The 21,284-nt window shown below is 39.6% G+C and overlaps 2 protein-coding genes across 4 annotated transcripts in view; one reads left to right on the top strand and one right to left on the bottom strand.

Annotated features, from left to right (window-relative positions):
* Nucleotides 1–2,151, top strand: part of eef2kmt (eukaryotic elongation factor 2 lysine methyltransferase) — a 34,956-nt gene extending 32,805 nt beyond the window's left edge. The window contains exon 9 of the mRNA XM_069906302.1: nt 1,845–2,151. Coding sequence (XP_069762403.1) covers nt 1,845–1,866 — 22 coding nt within the window. The 3' untranslated portion in view covers nt 1,867–2,151. The remainder of the gene's footprint in view (nt 1–1,844) is intronic.
* alg1 (ALG1 chitobiosyldiphosphodolichol beta-mannosyltransferase) overlaps nt 1–9,676 on the bottom strand; it is a 29,550-nt gene extending 19,874 nt beyond the window's left edge. For all 3 annotated transcript variants that reach the window (XM_069906297.1, XM_069906298.1, XM_069906296.1), the window contains exons 1-5: nt 9,385–9,676; nt 8,400–8,480; nt 8,162–8,265; nt 7,922–8,070; nt 1,619–1,708 (exon numbers count right to left, since the gene is read on the bottom strand). In XM_069906297.1, coding sequence (XP_069762398.1) covers nt 1,619–1,708; nt 7,922–8,070; nt 8,162–8,265; nt 8,400–8,480; nt 9,385–9,640 — 680 coding nt within the window. In that variant the 5' untranslated portion in view covers nt 9,641–9,676. The remainder of the gene's footprint in view (nt 1–1,618; nt 1,709–7,921; nt 8,071–8,161; nt 8,266–8,399; nt 8,481–9,384) is intronic.
* Nucleotides 9,677–21,284: the final 11,608 nt, after the last annotated feature.

Here is a 21,284-nt window from a genome sequence, read left to right on the forward strand (position 1 = left end):
ATAATGCCTTGTATATGTTGAAAAGCCTTTGGGGTGTCAGAAGGTGAATCACTGAATACCTAGCCTCTTAGCTCCTATTGCACTCGTGTACTCTGTTGTAGGTATTGATGCCGAAGAACTTTGTGATGGTGGACGTCAACAGGAAGTGATTAAATGCTGTCTTGATGGAGATTAAAGTGGCACTGCAGGTAGACTGGATGGTGAACATGGTGTTTGGCATGTTTGCCTTCCTTGGTCAGGACAATGAGCAGGGACATCATATTGCAACTGTACAGGACTTTTGTGAGACTGCACTTGGAGTATTGTGTGCAGTTTTGGAAAATAGTGTTGAGATGGAAAGAGTGCCAAAAAGATTAAAAGGAATTGTTACTGAATCTGTTAGGGTTGAAATATAAAGTTGAGGCTGGATAGTACAGTAGACTTAGGGGATGACATTAAATAAGTTTATAAAATGAGGGGATAAAATCATTAGATAAGGTAAATTACCTCTTTCTTTCTCCCCCAGAGGAGGTGAATCTGAAACTTGAGGGTACAGATTTAAGATTCTGCTTCTGACCACTGTTCCAAACCACTGCATTTATCTTGCCTGAATGAGGGAGTCAATTAAGACAAACTGCAACCAGGAGCTGTCCAATGAATAATATGAAATCACCCCAAATCTTACTGTTCATGCGTTAACTTACATTATACCGCTCATCCACTGAACCATAGAACGCTATAATAGAAAAAAACAGGCCGTTCAGCCCTTCTAGTCTGTGCTATCACTTCATTGTCCTGCTCCCATTCCATAAACCTCCAGACCTCTCCCATCCATGTACTTATCCAATTTATGAACAAGCCTGCATTCACATCAAATAGATCATTCCAGACTCCCATCACTCTCTGAGTGAAGAACCTCGAATATTCCCCCTAAACCTTTCCCCTTTCAGCTTAAAACTATGATCTCTCACATTTATCTCCCCCAATCTAAATGAAAAAAGCTTACTCACATCCACTCTGTCTATACCTCTCATAATCTTGTAAACCTTTATCAAATCTTCCCTCATTCTTCTTCACTCAAAGGAATAAACTCCTAACCTGTTTAATCTTTCCCAGTAATTCAACTCCTGAAGACCCGGCAACATCCTAGTAAATCTTTTCTGCACTCTTTCAATCTTATTGATATCCTTTCCGTAGTTAGATGACCAGAACTGCACACAATATTGCAAATTTGGCCTCACCAATGTTTTAAACAACTTCAACATATCCTCATTCCATCTGATCTACATTGACGTCCAATAAAGAAAAAACCCAGTTTAAAAAATTCTTGTTCTTACTTTGATTGCTCCAAGAAGGTCCCATATTTATTTAGGTCTTCAAAATCTTCTCAAAAACAAAAAGGACAGGACTAAGAATAAATCTTTGCAGAGGATGTAGCAAAGAACTAGCCTAATGTTTCACCCTCAAACACAGAATTCCAACTGACTACAATAACATCCAATCAATATACTATAGAAATAAATAATGGATTTAGTTACAAACTGGATTTACAAAACAGAATAATATAACATGCTTTAAGAAATTCTTGTCAATTTGATTTCATTTATTCAGGTCAAATACACAAAGTATGCATACTCACTTAATACTCCAGTTCACTCGCAAGTCTTCTTTCATGGCTTCAGTTACACACAGATTTAAATCAGACAGTTTTCCAAAAAAATGTTCATACCTAATTAAAAACAAAATAAATGCAGACATTAATCACAAATTGTACAACTGTGATAAATACATTAATTTGAACTTAAATATTTTTTTCCATATTGCATATATATTTAAACCATATACATCCAATTTTAATTGAACAGATCTAATGACCTTCCAATCTGAAGTCTAGAACCAGGATCACAGCCTAAAGACATATTATGCCATTAAGGACTGAGATGAGGAGGAAGATCTTCACTCAAGAGTGGTGAACTTATGGAATTCTCTACCACAGAAGGCAGGCAAGACTAAATCATTAAATGTATCCAAAAAGAAGGTAAATACATTACCAATGTCTAAAGAGGTCAAATAACACTGAGAGAATGCAAAACCAGAGTAATGATCAGTCATGATTGCACTGACTGGCTAATAACGCTCAAAGAATTGAATAGTCTCCTCCACTGTCGTTATATAAACTGGCTTGTTCACGTCACCATACCGAGCCTTCAGCTTTGGGGTAATTCACCTACCAACCAGCACATGTTCAGCATATGTAAGGAACCTGGCACATCCAGGGAAAACCCAAGTGCTCATGGAAAGAGTGCAAACATAGAATCAAAACTGAATTATGAGGCAGCAAATGCTCACCGTTGGCAATTTTCCAAATCAAAGACTTGTTGGCACTTCATTAAATTCTGCTTTCAAGAGGCTCTCCCTTATTGGCCACAAATATTGAATTGGCACTTAATTTTTTGCAAGAATGTTTCCAAAATTACCCCCAATGGCAAAATTAACTTCCACCACAAGGAGTGAACAATACATGTGTTGATCAGGATAATTTGGAACTGAAACATCTACAGCTCTTAAGGTGCAGTAGTTAGAGAGGATTAGAGGAATGGTATTAACACACCTCCAGTTTCTTCCTTTAATTTCCTCAGCAACACCAGAATACACAATTAAGCATGTTTAACCTAAGCCCTTTCACACTACCACTGAAACTGGGTTGAACAGGGCAATTTAGAGGATATTTAACAGGTCACCTGCCAGTGTGAACACTCCCAATTGGGCAGGAGTAGGGAGGCAGTAAAAATCAACCAGGCTCTGCTACTTAGTCGGGGGTTGTATCAGAGCCCGGCTTAGTTGACTCGAGTGCAATGTGAACTGGGAACCCACTCAACTGGATATTATTAGTGACGTCAGTAACTGTGTGTGTGCGTGTCAGTCTGGTAGTTTTAATATGAGTGCAGTTAAATTTCACCAAGTGGCTGGTGGAGTTGTCAGCATGTTCCTGTGCTTTAAATCATCTCAAGATTAATTATAATACCTAATACAATGTAAATGCTATGTAAATAGCTGTTATACTCTATTGCTTAGGGAATAATGACAAGAAAAAAATAGTCTACATGTTCAGTACATGGTTGCAGTAACTAATAAAGGACCATAACAATGGCTGCACTATAGGGCTTGGCTAAAATAAGTGCGAGTACCAAACTTCTGCCATTTAGCTGACAGCGTGGCCGAGAAGGCCAATGAGACGTTATACATTTCTGAACAGTTCTGGGAAAGGTTGTTCTTTACCCAGTATGATCACAGAACTAGCATTAATGCTCAGCCCAATGTTGTCTCAGTTCCCAAGCTTGAACAGTCTGAAACCCTCTGCAGTAGATTTTCCCATGGTCTTTTATACATTACACATGTTTGTCTAATTAAATTGTGTGCGCTTTTCCCCGTGCTTTTTATACATTTTGCGTGTATGTGCTTTATTCCCACTATGATTTCACTGCCCTGCGAGTATGTAATACATCAATTGGGTTGTCACCACTGGAGGTTACCCCCCATCCCAATCCGAGATATCAACGTGATCCGGGGAGATCATAGTCCAGTGTGAACAGCTCACCTGGTATTGCAACCTGGGTCATTTGGTTGCCTATTTAGTGGGTTGCCAGTGTGAAAGGGGCTAATAGTACAGCACAGGAACTGGCCATTGGTCTATGTGTCTGCAAAACAATGATTAAATCAAACTAAAGCTCTACTGCTTGCACCTAATACATATCCCTTCCACCCCCTTTGTATTTACTTGTCTATCCAGGGTCCTCTTAAATGCTACTATTGTATCAGCTTGCACCATTACTCCTAGCAGCCTGCTCCAGACACCCATCATACAGTGAAAGTAATTTGCTCCACTAATCTCCATTAAATATCCTGCTCCTCACCTTAAATGTATGTCTTCTAGTGTATGACGCTTTTACCTAGGGAGAAATATTCTATCTACCCTTTCAATGCTTCTCTTGATTTTATAAACCTCTATCAAATACTTTCTGAAGTATTTCCAGCTTTTTTTAGTACTTTTTACTTTATTGCATTATTCAGCAGCCTAACAATGCCAAAAAACAGAAAATACTGCAAATTCTTCAAAAGTCAAGGGTTAATGTTCAAATTTAGATGACATTTTGTCATCTACAACCTTGTTGTTTTAACCACTTTTCTTAAACCCTTTTCCTTGATAAAGTGGAAAGTCAAAGACAAAGTTCAAATTGATTGCAGAGTACGTATATGACATGACATACATCCCTGAGATTCTTTTTCTACTTATTAGTAGTGCAAAAAAAATTATACTCAAAAGACATTTTCAAAAGAGGGAAATGTATGTAATGAAAGAAATGTAAACAAATACTGAAAAAAATTCAGTGATAAATAATATGCAAAGTAAGAGTCCTTAAATAAGTCTGTAATTGATTTTGTTGTTTAGGAGTCTAATGATGGAGGATTAGCAACTGTTTCTGATCCTGGTGATACAAGTCTTGTGGCACTTATACCACTATCCTGATAGCACCAGCAAGAATAGAGCATGTCCTGGATGGTGGGGATCCTTGATAATTGCTGTTGCTCTCCGATGGTAATGTTCCCTGTACATTTTCTCTATGGTGGGGAGAGTTTTGCCTATGATGTACTGGGCTTTCTGCTCAGGGGTATTAGTGCTGCCATACCAGGCCATGATGTAGTCAGTCAGCAGACTTTTCATTACACATCTGTAGGTTTGCCAAAGTTTTTGATGTCATAATAAACCTGTACAAACGCCTGAAGAAGTAATGACACTGACATGCTTTCTTCACAATGACTCAAATGTGTTTGGTTCAGGAAAGATCCCTTGAGATATTGTCTTCCAGGAATTTAAATTTGCTCATTCTCTCCACTTCTGATTTTCCCTTCCTGAAGTCCACACCACCTTCCAGCTGTCCTGATCTCTGGAGCCTTCTTTTTTAGGCTCTGTCTGTATAAAAGCAGAAAGAGCACAGCCAGATGATCTGACTTGCCAAAATAGTCTTGAGAAAGAAAGGTAGGCGTTCCTTATCTTCGTGTAGTAGTGATCAAATGTGCAGGGACCTCTGGTACAGCAGATCACATGCTGGTAGTAATTGGGCAGGGTTTTCTTGAGACAGGCCTGGTTAGTCACTGAGAATTATTTGTGGCGCATTGGAGTAGGCCATATCTTGTTTACTGACCACAATATGCAGCTCTACAAGTGCCGTTTGTAATCTGCATTAGGAGGGATATGAACTCCAGTGAGAATCACTGATGAGAACTCGGGGTTGATAGCAAGCTCTGCACTTAATTGAGATTTATTCTAATACTGTGGAGCAGGAAGTTGACGTAATCTGAATGGTCATGCACTAGCCGGTATTAAGAAAGAAAACCACAAACCCACCCCTCTCTTTTTTGCCAAAATCTGCGTTCCAATCCAATCTATGAATGCTGAAACCCTATGGTCGGATCGCGTGTCCAGTGTGTTCTCATTTAACTGTAGATAAATACCTCTGTAAAGTACTTATTTAGTATCTCAATCATTTTTTTTCCTCCAACATAGATCTGTTGAACAAGACGACCTAGAGATACAGGTACACAGTTCCATGCAAGTGGCAATCAGGGTAGTGATGGCAGTGTTTGGCATGTTTGTCTTCATCAATCAGGGCATCAAGTGCAGGAGTTGGGTCCATGAAACCAGATTTCACTGGAGTGCAGTTCTGGAGCGCAAACATCGAAAAAATGACGTTAAGCTGGTAACGGTACAGATAAAATTCATGAGAATGTTACTGGGACTGGTTGAGTTGGATTTATAAGGAGAGGCTAGGATACTTTGGGCCTTTTCTCCCCAAAGCATAGGAGGCTGAGAGGGAACCTTACAATATCATAGACAAGGTGAATGGTCGTAGCCTTTTCCCCAAAGCAGGGAGGTCTAAAACCAGAATCATAGGTTTATGGTGTGAGAGGAAAGATTTGGAGTGGATCAAGGTTGTCTTGAAACCCTATGGTCGGATCGCGTGTCCAGTGTGTTCTCATTTAACTGTAGATAAATACCTCTGTAAAGTACTTATTTAGTATTTCAATCATTTTTTTGCCTCCAACATAGATCTGTTGAACAAGACGACCTAGAGATACAGGTACCCAGTTCCATGCAAGTGGCAATCAAGGTAGTGATGGCAGTGTTTGGCATGTTTGTCTTCATCAGTCAGGGCATCAAGTGCAGGAGTTGGGTCCATGAAACCAGATTTCACTGGAGTGCAGTTCTGGAGCGCAAACATCGAAAAAATGACGTTAAGCTGGTAACGGTACAGATAAAATTCATGAGAATGTTACTGGGACTGGGACTGGTTGAGTTGGATTTATAAGGAGGGCCTTTTCTCCCCAAAGCATAGGAGGCTGAGAGGGAACCTTACAATATCATAGACAAGGTGAATGGTCGTAGCCTTTTCCCCAAAGCAGGGAGGTCTAAAACCAGAATCATAGGTTTATGGTGTGAGAGGAAAGATTTGGAGTGGATCAAGGTTGTCTTGGGAGGCTGAAGTTAATGTGAGCCATGATCAGCCTCTTGATGATGTACGCGCCAGTAGGCAGTAGTCATTAAAGCGTGTGGCCTTGGGTTTTATTAAAGCAGATTGGAAATTCAGAATCTAGAAGGAAGAGGTTGAAGACTGTCCCTGTTAAATAGCTCACGCACATTCCAGGACACAGCCAGGGACTCAAAATGGTCCAGTCACTTTTCCCAGATTCATGGTCAGAAAAATTGATCTGATGTCTGTGATGGTAACCGTAGATATGGTCGCGGCAGACGAGATCAACTCATTGATCTTCAGTTCAAAGCAAGCATAGAATGCATGAGGTCATCAAAGAGGGATGCGTTGCTGCCTTGGATCCTACCCAGCTTCATCATGTCTTCTGATTGTTGCAGGGATCAAAGCTGTTCACAATCTATACTATGATTTTAATGAGGGAGGTCAATATAACATACAAATTTGCTGTTGAAACAAAGCAAGGAGGCAGACTGGACTGTGAGAAAGGTGTAGAGGGTTCTGGGAATGAAGGCAGGTTAAACGATGGGACTAAAGATGTGATAGATGTGTCAAAATGTGAGGTCATCCACTTTAGTCCAAAAAAAAGTACAAATGCAGAATGTTTTAAAACACTGAGAAAATGAAAGACATTGGTGTTCAAAGAGACTCAAGTTTCCTTGTACTCAAATCTCTGTACACCTCACATCCAGCTGCAAAGAAAACTCATGGTCTATTTTGCAGCAGTAATTGCAGGAGTTTCAAAACACGAGAAAAATGACCATTGGTGTACCTACAAAATCCTCCAAATTCACTGGAAAGAGAAAGTCAACCAATGTCAGAGTCTTCTTCCAAGTCCTGCTTACATGCAGTCATGTGTTAGGTTGGCCATGTTGTACACATGCCTGACACCAGAGTTTCAATGCAGAATCTATTATTGGAACAGATTACCAGGAAGGCAGAGGAGGGGGTGGGGGAAAATTCAAGGAGGTGCTTAAAGCTTTCTTGAATAACACAGCATTGACTCCTGGAAACTTCTAACAATGACTCCTCAAAATAAATAAAGAGCATTCAATGGTATTGGGAACCTTAAGTACTGCACAAGTTGTGGAATGATTGCACCACCTCACAAACTATCCACCCATCTGGCTTGTCAGTCACTTTTTGCCTCATCTGTGGAAGATTCTGCTGCTCCACATTAGCCTCTTAAACCACAAAAGAGCATAGAAATCTCGACATTTTTATGTTAGAGTTCTTTAGTTTAGAATTGGAATATGTGCAAACTATAACAGCCATTGATTCTTCAAATAAACTGGATGTTAGAATTCAATACAGTATACTGAAAAGTTACAAAAAGATGTTTTTATCAGAACTAAATTTGATAAAAATTTGACAGAAGAGAAATCAATACTTACCATTTGGCAATCAGCACAATCGGGTGATGATCTCCATGTGTCAGTCCCATAATGGTGTAACCATAATTATGCCAGTCAATAATAAATTTACTTCCTCTTAACAAACATATTGTCCACACAACTGCAATTGCTGGGAGACCTGGAGGATTCTGTTTGGAATGATGTAAAAAAAAGAAAATATAATCTTACAGTTTATTTAAATAGTTCAGAAAATGAAAAAAAAACCTAGAGTTAACTTACTTGCAGAAGCATGTATGATGGTGCATCAATCTTTAAGAGGACATAGCATATTTGCAGAGTTTGCACAAAGATCTTGACCCCATATTGGAAAACCTTTGGTCCAACTACAAAATATAAAAACTGATCTGAATCCTTTGTAAAGTCCCATGACAGACTAACGGTTCTTCCAGTTTATTTATGCCCCATTGGTTTCCAAAGCGAGTTGTATAATTAACATAATAAAGATGATAATACTTACATTTTGTTGCTGTCTTAATCTCTGTTAAGTAGACTATTTTAATATTATCATTATTTAATACATCTCTATGAGGTTTTGCACCTGTAAAACAATAAAAATAATAAAATTAATCAAACGAGTTAAAAATCTAGAAACGACAATTTGGATAGGATTCAGCAAAGTTGGGTAACGGTAAATACATCCAAAAAAAACCACTGCATTGACTGGTCATATTAAATATAAAATACCACATCCAATGCAAATGGCGAAACTGAAGCTAATTAATCAAAGTTCAATGTCTAAGCTGGGATACACAACTTTTGAATATAAACATACAGCACGGTCATTTCAGTCCACGGCGCCCAATGAACCTACACCCACTCGTGGGCCAAAATGGGGTTACCATGTTGTCCAAATTAAAAAAAAGGTTGGCCACCCCTGGGACTCCAGGCCATCACTCAATAAGCAGGGTTAAATTTTCAGACATCCCCAAATTCTAATGAAACCTTAAAAGAGCCCAGTTAGTTAGCTCCTTGTATAAATTTCTCTCAAAACATACAAATTGTTCATTACCACAATGAAGTTGACGAATATGCCAACCCGAAGTCGCAGTTCAAAGGGACTTTAATTGACTAGAGTGGGTTTTGGAACATCCAGATATCTTTTAAGGAGGTGAAGCAAACAAAAGTTGTTTTATTCTCTTGCATGCAAGATGTTAGCAGCAAAAGGAAAGACTCCAAAAACGTTTTTTTTAACCTATATTTACTATTACATTCAGTATATTATCTATATTTATTAGCAATTAACACATATGCTGCTAAATTCACATCAGTTCATCAAATTTGCAGAAAATTCTGGTTCAGAATATCCTCTCATGGTCAAATGCAAAGAATTAAAAGAGTTGCAATTTAATAACGTTGGACTTGGCTTTGTTTTGTCTAAATATGCAGAAAATTAAGCTCTTGGCAATGAGAAGCAGGTCGTCACGACGCTCTCCTTCACGCACCATGGTAACCGACGGCCGTAACACTGAAGCCGTGCCTGGCCAACGACAGCGTGTGGTACAGCATGCGGGGGCTGCGGCCCAGGTCCCCCATCACCAGCACACACGCAACCCGGCGGCCGCCTCGGCCCCGCCGCCAGCCTACCCACGTGACCAACGCTGCCCCCATGCACACGAGGGACGCGCTGGGGTCTGCAAAGGACAGGCCGCCGACGAAGACCACCAGGAAGACGGCGAACAGGCACCGGAGCCGCGCCATGGCAACCGACGCAAGGAGCCACGTCTGACGAGTCGTCCAGGGGAAAATCTCGCGAGACCAGAGCGTGAGCGCCGGTGCGGGGCGCGGGACGTGGAACGGGAGGCTCCCGCCCATTGAGTGGCAACGCGTTGCTGTTCCTCCTCCCCGAGGCTGACCGGCTGCTGATAAATTGGTCGATTCAGGACCAGTAAGTCAATCGTCAGGCCAAAGGAAAACTAACCCGTACGATTTGTGGAGACAATGCAGGGTTCATGTTTCAGGACGAAGCCCCTTTGATCAGAACCAAGACAAGTTGGAAATAAGTCAAATAAAAATACAAAGCTGGAGAAATTCAGCAGTACTTCATGTAGCAAAGATAAAGAAACAGAACCAACGTTTCAGGCTTGAGCCCTCCATCACAGTAGGTAAAGGATTAGCTTTGCTGCATGAAGTCCCTGTGATGGGCCCAGAGGACCCCAAAACTCAGCAGTAATAGAAATTCACCAAGACAAATGGTTACTTCAACAAAAGTTGCTTTTAATTATCTTTAAACATGAAAACAGGATCAAACCTTAAGTTATTACTCTTAACCCCCTTCTAATTCTAAGTGCAAGTGCATGTAAGTTGTGCATAAGTTCAGAAAAGTTTTTTTAAAATTCACGGTCCAATCACACTTCTCGCTCCTCCCAGTTCACCAGTATCAGGCAATTCTTATACTGTGCACAGAATTGAGAATTTATGAATTTTCATCAGGCTTTGGTGTTTGAAAGGTAAATGGTTACTGCTCAGGAAGGTACTTGTCACTTTTCAGAGGGAGATTCGTTGCTCGTTGGACACAAGCTGATTCCTTCCCATCAGCCATTTCAGTGTCTTGCCGAAGAAACTGGCCCCATCGGGGTTTTCCAGATGATAAATTCTTTCTGTTCAGGTCACAACAGAGTTCCTTTTCTGTTGCTCTTATTTCAAGTGAAACATTAAACAACCACCCATCACCTCTTATATGGACCACAAGGGCTTTGAACAGGCTGAACTAAGAACTCGCAACCTGTCTTCCACAAGTTTGCCAGCTTGTCCTGTTCCAGTCCCAGCTGCTGCAGCTGAACTGTAGAACTGAACTCTCTCTCTCACTCAAAGAAAAGCCTGTTTGACTCTCTGTTTGCAAAACTACACGATCTTCCTAGAACAGCAAATTGCATTCGGACAGACTATGGCATCAGACTTAATCTTTCAAGCCTGTTCATCTGTTGCTTTTCAAAAACAATAATCCATTACTCCACAGCATGTCCAATCAACACCCACTTGTAAAGTCTCTATAGGGATTCTTCAAAGTTTTTGCAAAGGCACTTGGAGCCTCGACTGTCTAGCTTGAGCAGAGCTCTGGCATTTTAAATGAGATCTGTTTTGAAGTGTTTGCATTTGTTTGTGACCTACGCTATAAAATAACTCCACAATTTATCTCATTTTAAAACATATCAATATACAATATAAAATATAACATAATATGTCACAGTCCATCATTGTGTTTTTACTTTGACCATGGTGTCTGCATGGTGTTTTACTTCGAGTTGGAATTAAACTTGTTTTAAGTCAAGGGAGGGATGGCATTCTGCCTGTTGAATCTATCCTGTTCCATGTTTACCCTGGATGCACCCTCCCTCACACCCAACTCCTTGTATCCTCACAAATTCTTCACATGTCCATAAACCAGCTTCACTTTGAATGCTAGAACTGAAATTGTCTCCACTGCCCAGCAGTACAGTCCTGACACTATGCTCGGGCCATGTTAAATTTCATAATCAATTTTGGTTGTTTTATCAAGCTCCTTCTTTCTATATTCCCTGGTTCACAAAGGAATTGTTTGTATATTCTTCGTTCACATTTTTCATCATAACAAAGTATCCCTGCTAGCTCTCCTCATAATCTCTGATCCAAGGAGAGCAACTCAATACTCTCCAGTCTATCCATGTAACAAATCCCTTCTCCCTGCATTTATTTTTGGTAAATCTACGTATTCTTTAAAGCCAAATCAACTTTCCTAGAGTTTGACGTGCAGTACAACTGATCCTATTGTGGCTGAATATGTTTTAACAAAATTCATTTTGGGCATCCTTGCCCTTGTTCTATATGTCACTATTTACATATGCCAAAATCCAGTATAATTATTGTGACCGTGTCCTCAACCTGCCCTGTTACTTTCAATAAGCCATGTGGACATACTGCCAGATACCTCAGTTGTTTGCATTAACAATTGAGGAAAATTATCAAGCAGAGAGGTCACAGAGTTAAGTTTCCCACAACAATAAATTCTGAATTATTGCTCTTGTTACCATTTTCCAAAGCTTATAATAGAAACTTTGCCTGCAACAAATTTACATAAATAATTTCATTAAATGTATAAGACCTTAAACATTTCAATGATGTCTGAATATTTCTTATAATATAAAAATAAACAATGTGACTCAGCACTCACATAAAAAATGTCTCACAGTGATACCTAGATACTTCAAAGTTGAATAAACTGGTTTGTTGTCATTTACATTAAAAAAATATACAGTCTTATTTGCTGTAGCTTCCCATGTACATACAGCACAAGGAACAAAAGATAATAAATGTAAAGAAAGACGATTTAAAAATCTGCCGACTCAGCAGTACAGATCTTTGGTGTCTTGAAGTAGTGTTACAGTTAGGGCAGAACAGAGAAGTTCAATAACCTGATAACTGTTGGAAAACTATTCTCAAAACTAGAATTACTGGACTTCAGGCTTCAGTAGCTTCTGCTTGAAAGTGGCAGCAAAAAGAGAGGAGTGTCAGAGGGTTAGAAGTCCTTGATGATGTTGTGTGCACCTCTCATGAATGTATGCAATGACTGTGAAGTCAGTGCACCTGTCGGACTTGACTATGTCTGCTACTTTCTGCAGCTTTCTGCATTCCTGGGCACTCAGTTTCCAAACCAGGCTGTGATAGAACCAATCAGTGTAGTAAAGTTTTGATAGAATATGCCTAATCTCCTCAAACTCCTTAGAAAGTGGCGGTTATGGTGTGCTTTCTTCACAGTTGCCTCAACGTGCTGGCACCTGGAAAGTCTTCGGACGCCTAGGCTACTAATCCTCTCGACAACCATCCAATTAATGGAGACAAGGTTTATAGTCCCTCCATTTCCCCTCCCTAAAGTCCGCAGTCAACTCCATGGTCTTGCTGATGTTGACAGCAAAGTTGTTTTGGTATCACACAACCGGTTTCTCAATCACCATTCTATTTCCTGACCCATTATTAAGCCGAACAATGGTGATATCATTACCAAATTTAGCAATTTTGTTGGAGCCATGTTTGGCTATAAACTCACAGTTTAAGTGGGTATTGTTTTCATTTCTTGTACTTTTCAGAAGCAACACCTCTTTATTCTTTCTAATCCTGATATATAATTTCACTACTAATGTTTACTATTGGATTAGATTTCAATGGAAATATATATTTTTATTTTCACTTAATTGGAGGTTGTATAAGGGATGTACATTAAAACATACATAATATACAGCAGCAGATGGCAGTGTGGCCTCATGCATTAACTCCTCTTGTTGAATTTAATCTTTATAGTGTTCTATATTTTCATTGATATGTTTCTGAAACACAGGAGTTACGGAGGTGTACCTTGTCAGTTTCTTTTGTGGAGATGTGTATATTGGAGGACTGTAATATAAATGGGTGGGGAGGGGGATGAATGATGTCTGGGACTGATGTTCCACTCAACCAGGGAAAGTGCATGTGAAATACAGGTACATCGCTTCTCCTTTCTCGGAGTAGTGATTGCTGTGTGGCCACTGTCTCCCTTGCCAGGCAGGAGGTCACTGCAAATGGCCTCCTCTACAATACTGCGATCATAGCAACACCTTCTCATTGATGTCCCCTGTTTTCTCTGAGTGTGCTACATCATGGCAGTATAACTGGATGGGTAGGCTGGGCTCAGTAGCCTTGGTTGACAACCAGCCCAAGGGAAGGAAAACTCTGATTTCAAAGCCAGGCAGATGTGGGCATATTAGCCTCATCAGACCATCCATCTAAGAGAAGGACACTCCAACGTAACACCTACCACCCGAGGACCTGGGCCAAGGTAGATAAACCCCGGGTGTAAAGGGTGGGGCCAGTACTGCTTACATTATGCAGGCTCAAAGGAGATGCCCATGTCTATGATCCTAAATCTTGGTTCGCGAAGCCAAGCCATGATGATGATGAATATAAATATGACGGGGAAAGGATCTGATTGAAATTACCAAAATTTCCACACCAGCCTGGTACCAACACAGAGAAGGAATCAATAAGGCTCTATGGAACATGGAAAAATTGCAAAGCCTCAGTCACAAATAAGTGCAAATGACATATTGCTAAGGCCCATCCGTGGGATGTCCTAATAAGCTTTCATTAAATGCAAAGCAGAAGGCTCAGTTTGCCAAGTTGTTAAGGAATTTAAACATTTTTACAAATAAGAAAAAGAGAGGTGAAAGTAAAAGCCAGATGAATTGTCAAATACAAATGTAATCAATATTGCCATATAGCAATATTTCGTTCCTGAACCCAGCAATATTAACTGCACTGCAAGATCCTCCAACATTCAGAACAAGTTACTAATGAACTGCAAAGTGGTACCCAGTCTTTTCTCTGCTCCAAAGTGGTACCCAGTCTTTTCTCTACTCCAAAGTGCTACCCAGTCTTTTCTCTACTCCAAAGTGGTACCCAGTCTTTTCTCTACTCCAAAGTGCTACCCAGTCTTTTCTCTACTCCAAAGTGCTACCCATTCTTTTCTCTACTCCAAAGTGCTACCCAGTCTTTTCTCTACTCCAAAGTGGTACCCAGTCTTTTCTCTACTCCAATGTGCTACCCAGTCTTTTCTCTACTCCAAAGTGGTACCCAGTCTTTTCTCTACTCCAAAGTGCTACCCAGTCTTTTCTCTACTCCAAAGTGCTACCCAGTCTTTTCTCTACTTCAAAAACCATTTTTAGCAACACTTAATAAATTAGCATTGGCTAAGTTTGTTGATTTGTTTATCAGCTGAAATTATGCAGCTATGCACTTTTCTAACTCTAATCTGAGAAAACTATATAATCCTATGACACGAGAATATATGAATGTTAATAAAATCATTCTGTTGAACTAGTCCAACAGGGAGTAATGCAGTACCAAAAATTATTGGAGAAACTCAGCAGGTCATGGAGCATCCATAGGAAGTAAAAGGCAGTTGACGTTTCAGACCTGTCCTTCATCAAGAATGTCAGAAGTGAAGCAGATTTCTGAATAAAAAGGAGGGAGGCTAAGAAGTAATAGGGAAGTAGAAGAGAAAGAAGCTGAAAATGACGGGGAAGAGGGCAGAGGACTAAGCCCTCTGACTGGAGAAGGAACAGAAGGGGCTGGGGAGCTTAAGGAAGGGAGACAGAAGGGTGAGGGAAAGAGAAAGACTGGGGAATGGAATGAGCAGAAATTGGAAAAGTCACTATTGGTTGGAGACTGCTGAGAAGGAAGATACTCTTTCTTCAATTTACAGGTTGCCTCATTTTGGCAGTACATGAGGACATGGACAGACATGTCAGTGTGGCTACAGTGAGTGGAATTAAAGAAATTGGCCACCGGGAATCTTTGCTGCTGCAGTGGACAAAGCAAAACAAAACAATCTCCCAGTCTGTACCTAGTTTCCCCTGATGTGGAGGAAACCAGCTCCAGGTGCAGTAATTCACAAGTGAAGTGTTGCTTATCTTGGAGGGACTGTTTTGGCCCTGGATAGTCAGTGAAAGTGTAGCACGATTAGGTACCAAGGGGGTGATTGATGGAAAGGGATGAGTGGATGAGGAAATTGTGGAGGGTGTTGAATCACCATCTGTGCATTCTGTTGTAGGGTCAAATGGCATGGGGTTTTATAACTGAACTCAAATAATCAAGAGTTTAAAAAAAATGGAATAACTACAGTACTTAAAATTGATAGCTGCAAAAAAAGGCTGATTTTTAAATTTTTAAAAATTTTTCACACTTTAAACTATACTGACCAAAATACATACAGACATTTTTTCTCTTGAATATATACAGTGTCATTTTCTCCCCTTTTTCCCCTCCTCCCTTCCCTCCCTCCCTCACTCCCCCTTCCCATTTATTTAAAGTTCAATCTATAAGATACATTAAATCCGTTAAACAATGTCGTCACTTAATAAAAATAAACAAATTTTTGTCTTTTACTGAGTCAGTTCATTTTGTTGTCTTCTCCTTCTGTCATTTTAGGTGGTGGAGGTCCGTGGTAGGATTTCTCTATTGTATTTCATGTTCGGTTCCCATATTTGTTCGAATATTGTGATATTATTTTTTAAATTATATGTTATTTTTTCTAATGGAATACATTTATTTATTTCTATGTACCATTGCTGTATTCTCAAATTGTCTTCTAATTTCCAGGTTGACATAATACATTTTTTTGCTACAGCTAGGGCTATCATAATAAATCTTTTTTGTGCTCCATCCAAATCAAGTCCAAATTCTTTATTTTTTATATTACTTAGAAGAAAGATCTCTGGGTTTTTTTGGTATATTGCTTTTTGTGATAAAACAAAAGCAATTTCTTTTGTAGTTATACATGGCTGAAGTTTTTAATCATCTGATTTTCATATCATTGAGCACTTTTGTCACCTAAGTATAAAATATTCTCAGATATGATTCTCAGCATCTCATTACTGTGTTTGTATTCACACTTTAAATTATACCGATTTTTAATTGAGTTCCAGGAGTGTTTAAAGGACACCAATATGAAAATGGAACATCTAAGAATTAGAAAAACTTGTTATGGTTGACTGGGCTGACCATAGAATGTAAACACCTAACAAATTGATAATGACTTTTGGTGGCACAGAAATGATAGTGTTTTAGAGCAATGCAGTTACAGCTCCATCAGGCCGGATTCGGATTCCGTGCTGACTAAGGAGTTTGTATGTTCTCCCCGCGTCTGCACAGGTTTCCTCCAGGTGCTCCGGTTTCCTCCCACCTTCTGAAAACGTTGTCGGTGAATTGGATGAAATTGGGCAGCATGGCTTTGTGGGCCTGTTACCATGCTGTAGGACTAAAAAAATTTTTAAAATTAAATAAAACATCCCTCCAATTCTCCCATAACACTTTCAACAGTATCTGTTCTTCACATTTTACCTTCTGCATAAGATCATTACATCTAAGCTCTGTGTGCAGCTTTCCACTTTTATCTTTGAACCTATCTTCTTTCCTTCGAATGTTTTTTGTCATCTTCCAAGAGTTCAATTTCTTTGTACCGATGGAAATGCATAGCTGATGGTATTAACTGTGCTCATGTTGTAGGAAAATATAACGTGATGCTTCACTGGAGGAAGGTGACCAAAAGCTTGTTCAAAAGGTATATGAAGAACTTCTTGGAGGAAAGAGTGGTTAGTGGTGTAAAAGTTTAGGGAGGGAGTTCTTAAACTTTGGACCGAGATGGTAGAAGACATGGTACAGCAATTAAAGTGAGAGGTATACAAAAGATTGTTATTGGGAGCAAATGTTTGAGGATTATATAAAAGAAGAGGTAATAAGAGACAAAATTTATTGGATTAGTGGGGTAATTAAAGGTTAAAGTAGGGCAGGAAGTTTTGAATTCTTTGCGTGAGTTGAGATTGAGAGGTAGAGTGGGGGTAATCAAAACATCAGTGCAAGTTATTTTTGGACCTGTTGAATCATTCTCTCTTCTCACCTGCAAGCAAAAGAGAATCCTTCCACCACAACGATGTCTGGCATATATATATCTTGCCTTTTGCAGGTTGTTCTGACAGTGGTGAGCAAATATGAGTGCCTGTGCACTGGTGTCAATTTACAACACCAACATCCTTGTGATGTGGGAGGAAACCAGAACACCCAGAGAAAACTCCAATTGTCACAGTGTCAGAGAAACTATGATCTCTGAGAACGAAGTTCAGGGTATGATATTCCACTCTGGAGCCCTAAGTGCAAGATTTAGGCTGAGATTTGACTGCAATTTTGAGAGAGCAAAGAGCATTTGGAAAGATTAGGGAAGCTGATCGGGGTATTTGTGAAGGATACAATTGTGAAACCCTTGAAATGTATCACTGTCCAATTCGAAACTAGTGCTTTAATGTGAGTTACTAAGACTCCTGTACCACAAGGAGTAGGTAAACACTTGGAACAATCTATTTGCAGGCTTGATGTCAATTCTGGTGGAGATTTCCAATTTATGTCTGAATTCAGTCTTTGCTAGGATGACAGAATGAATATTGATTGTGACAAAAGGTGAGCTGAATTTTGCTTTTCAAATATTGCCGGCAGAATGCAACATTTTAAAACAGAACGGCTTTGGCAGCTACTTGAGAATTTGTTTTATCGTGCATGATGCAATGGGATTTACTCGTGTTGAACAAAGCACCAGGATTGAAAACTATCTCTTTGAACAAATGCCTGCATTACATGTTGAGAAGGCTTTGGTGCCCTGTCATTTCTGGACACATAATGATCAAAGTCAATTGAAAAAACACCTGGGGAAGGATCTAACCAGAGCTTAGAAAACTAGCCAGCTGGTTGAACAGAGTTTAATTAACCTCGAGGGAAAGGTTAAAAAAGGCAATCAACATTCCAATCTTCATGAAAATATATGAATGTTCAAAATTTATGCTACCTTTATTATATTCATCTTCTCAATGCTCTAACTTTCCTGAATTAGATTATTTTGCTTCAATTGCCTCATGATTTCGAACTATAGGTAGTTTCCTCTCTCTCACCGACATTGTATGAAGCTGCTCTTATTAAGGGAAAATAAATGTGGATGCAATGCCTTCTGCTGCATTGAAACACAATGTACAAGTTATGTTTTGCAGAAATATATCAAAATTGGTAAAGTTCCAATGATGGGCTTTGACAATCTGAATGAGGCAACTCATCCAATGACACCAAGAGTTAACACCAATGGACACCAAGAATTACTCTTACATCTTGTCATATTCTTGAATAAGATTATCTGAAATCTTATCAAAATATTTGCATTGTAATTTTAATTTTGCTCATTCTGTTCCATTAATAATGGGATACTTTATTTCATTGTCTGGACTTGAAGAAGTTACCCCAACAACCTCCACATCTTCCTCTCCCTGCCCCTTTCTGCTTTTCACAGGAATCCCTTTCACTATGACTCTCTTGTTTGCTCTTAACTCTCTACCCATCCTTCCACCCCTTCCCAGGCCCTTTCTGCTACAACTGTAGAAAGTGTTCCTACAGCTCCCCATTCCCCTCTATCCAGAGATTTAAGCATCTATTCCAGGTGAGGCAGAGTTTCAAATGCACATACTGCAAAATCAACTGCATTTGGTGGCCTTGTCTTCAGTGAAATCAAATGCAGACAGGGCAATGGCCTTGTGTGCACCTGCGCACCAACTGGAGCTTCTGGTTGCCAGCCATTTTATTCTCCTTAATGTTCCCACATGGGGGACCTGTCTGTCCTCAGCCTCCTCCATTGCCAGGGAGAGGCCAAAACAAATTAGAAAAAGCAGCAGTGCATATTCTAACCATGTGGACTTTGAATTCTCCAATTTCGAGTAAATCTCTTCCCCTCAGATCCTTTTCTCTCTCCTCATCCACCTAGGTTCTTTTACATTAGATACCATTCTATCTCATCCGAGGACAGCTGTGGAGGCTAAGTAATTGGGGATATTTAAGGTGGAGGTGGATCAGAAAGTAATCAAGAATTATGGAGAGGAGTTTGGGGTTGAAAGGGATAGTAAATCAGCCAAGTAGGAATGGTGGGGTGGACTCGATGTGCTGAATAACATGATTCTGCTATACCTTACTGGCTTATTTCCTGGAAAACATCCCTAATGCTTTATCCTACAATTCCAACTATACAGTAAAGCTTTTTCACTATTGGAATGTACTATTTTTTTCTAAATATCTTTGACACTCAAGTTTCCATTATTCCATCTTGTTAGAAAATTAATAAAAATTGATTGATAATAAAGTGAAGGTTGATCATCTATCCATTTATCAAAACTGAATATCCTTTTATAAGTGGCCACTATTATTCCTTGGGAGTGTGGACATTTGGATGCTATGCATGGTCTCCACCTCTTCCTCAATTGTGAGTTAGACAATCACACGGGCCAACCCAGACCTTGTTTCATTATTGCTGAGGTAATGATTTCCAAAGTTTGGGAAGGACGGCTTTGATTGTGGTCAGTGAGCGCATTAGCATCAAAGAACATATCCTGAGAAGGAGTGCACACGACACCCTTGCAGTCTGAATTTTCATCACTAGAATTTCTGGTCTGTGATCTGTCAGCATGGTCTCTGGGAACATCCTGATCACCACTGCAATGAGAGTGGAAGGAGAAGGTATGAACAACTAGGCTTCAAGAACATCAGTGCAACACAAAACCTCGTCAATTTTTAGATGCATAATTTTCCCTTAAAAATGATCTATTTTTCAATTCAAATTCTAGAAAAAATGCTCAGATATTCAAGGATTTCTGCACCCAATGTCAAAAACCAAGCTCGATTATAAAGAAGTCCTCTGTTTTAATTTGTTGTGCAGAAACTCGGAAATGGGAGATCAAGGCTTTTCATTAAAACTGTAATTTATTTATGGGAAATCACGTGGCTTCAATTTAAGATGAATTGTTAAGATAACATTGAGAAATGAAAATGGATTGATTATCTCACCAACATTTACAAAATGTTTGTGCATGGGGTCTAGAAATTGTTTTGAAGCCAACGGTGCACATTAGAGAGGAGCAGAAACTTGGTCTTAAAACCTAGGATGCATCAGACAATGGGGAAAATGTGCTGCCCAATTACAGTATTATTTCCTAAGACTGAGCTTGAGATCGGGTCAATGGGGAGATGGAAGTAATGGTCACTGCAATATTTCGTGGAGATGGCAAAGACCAGAATTATTTATTAAGCATCCAGAGTTTGGCAAAAGACTGTTTCTATTCACATGGGCTTGAGGGATGAGGTTATAAAGTCATATAGTATAGGAAAGACCATTTGGCCCACTGTGTTCATACCAACCAATGGGCATCCATCCATATTAATTTCACTTTCTAGCACTTGCACAGTAGTCTTTTAAGCCCTAGTAGACTTAGACTTTTCTTAAATGTCCTCAGAGAATCTGCTTCCACCATTTTCACAGGCAGAATAATTTAAATATTCATTGTCTTCTGGACGAGAAAGGTTTGCCTCAAATATCTTCCCACGACGCAAAATATTTGTGTTCTATTTTTATTTACCTCTGATACGGTACATGCAGGAAACATTCCCAGATATTTATATCATTAATAACTTTATATGCATTAATCATGTCCCTTCTTAACAGACCTAGTCTCTCCAGTCTCTTCTCATAAACGGCAATGAGGAAACATACAGGAGGGAGATCGATCAGCTCGTTGAATGGTGTTACGACAACAACCTTGTGCTCAACGTCATCAAAACTAAGGAGATGATAGTGCAATTCAGGAGGAAGTCAGGGAACACGGCAGTCCTCATCAAGGGCTCAGTAATAGAAAGGGTCAAGAACTTCAAATTCCTGGATGCCAACAGCTCTGAAGATATGTCTTTGAGCCTCCATATTGATGCAATTACAAAGAAAGCTCGCCAGCGACTACTTTGTGAGGTGTCTGGAGAGATTTGG

Source organism: Narcine bancroftii, chromosome 12 (genome assembly GCF_036971445.1).
Source record: "Narcine bancroftii isolate sNarBan1 chromosome 12, sNarBan1.hap1, whole genome shotgun sequence".
NCBI lineage: Eukaryota > Metazoa > Chordata > Chondrichthyes > Torpediniformes > Narcinidae > Narcine > Narcine bancroftii.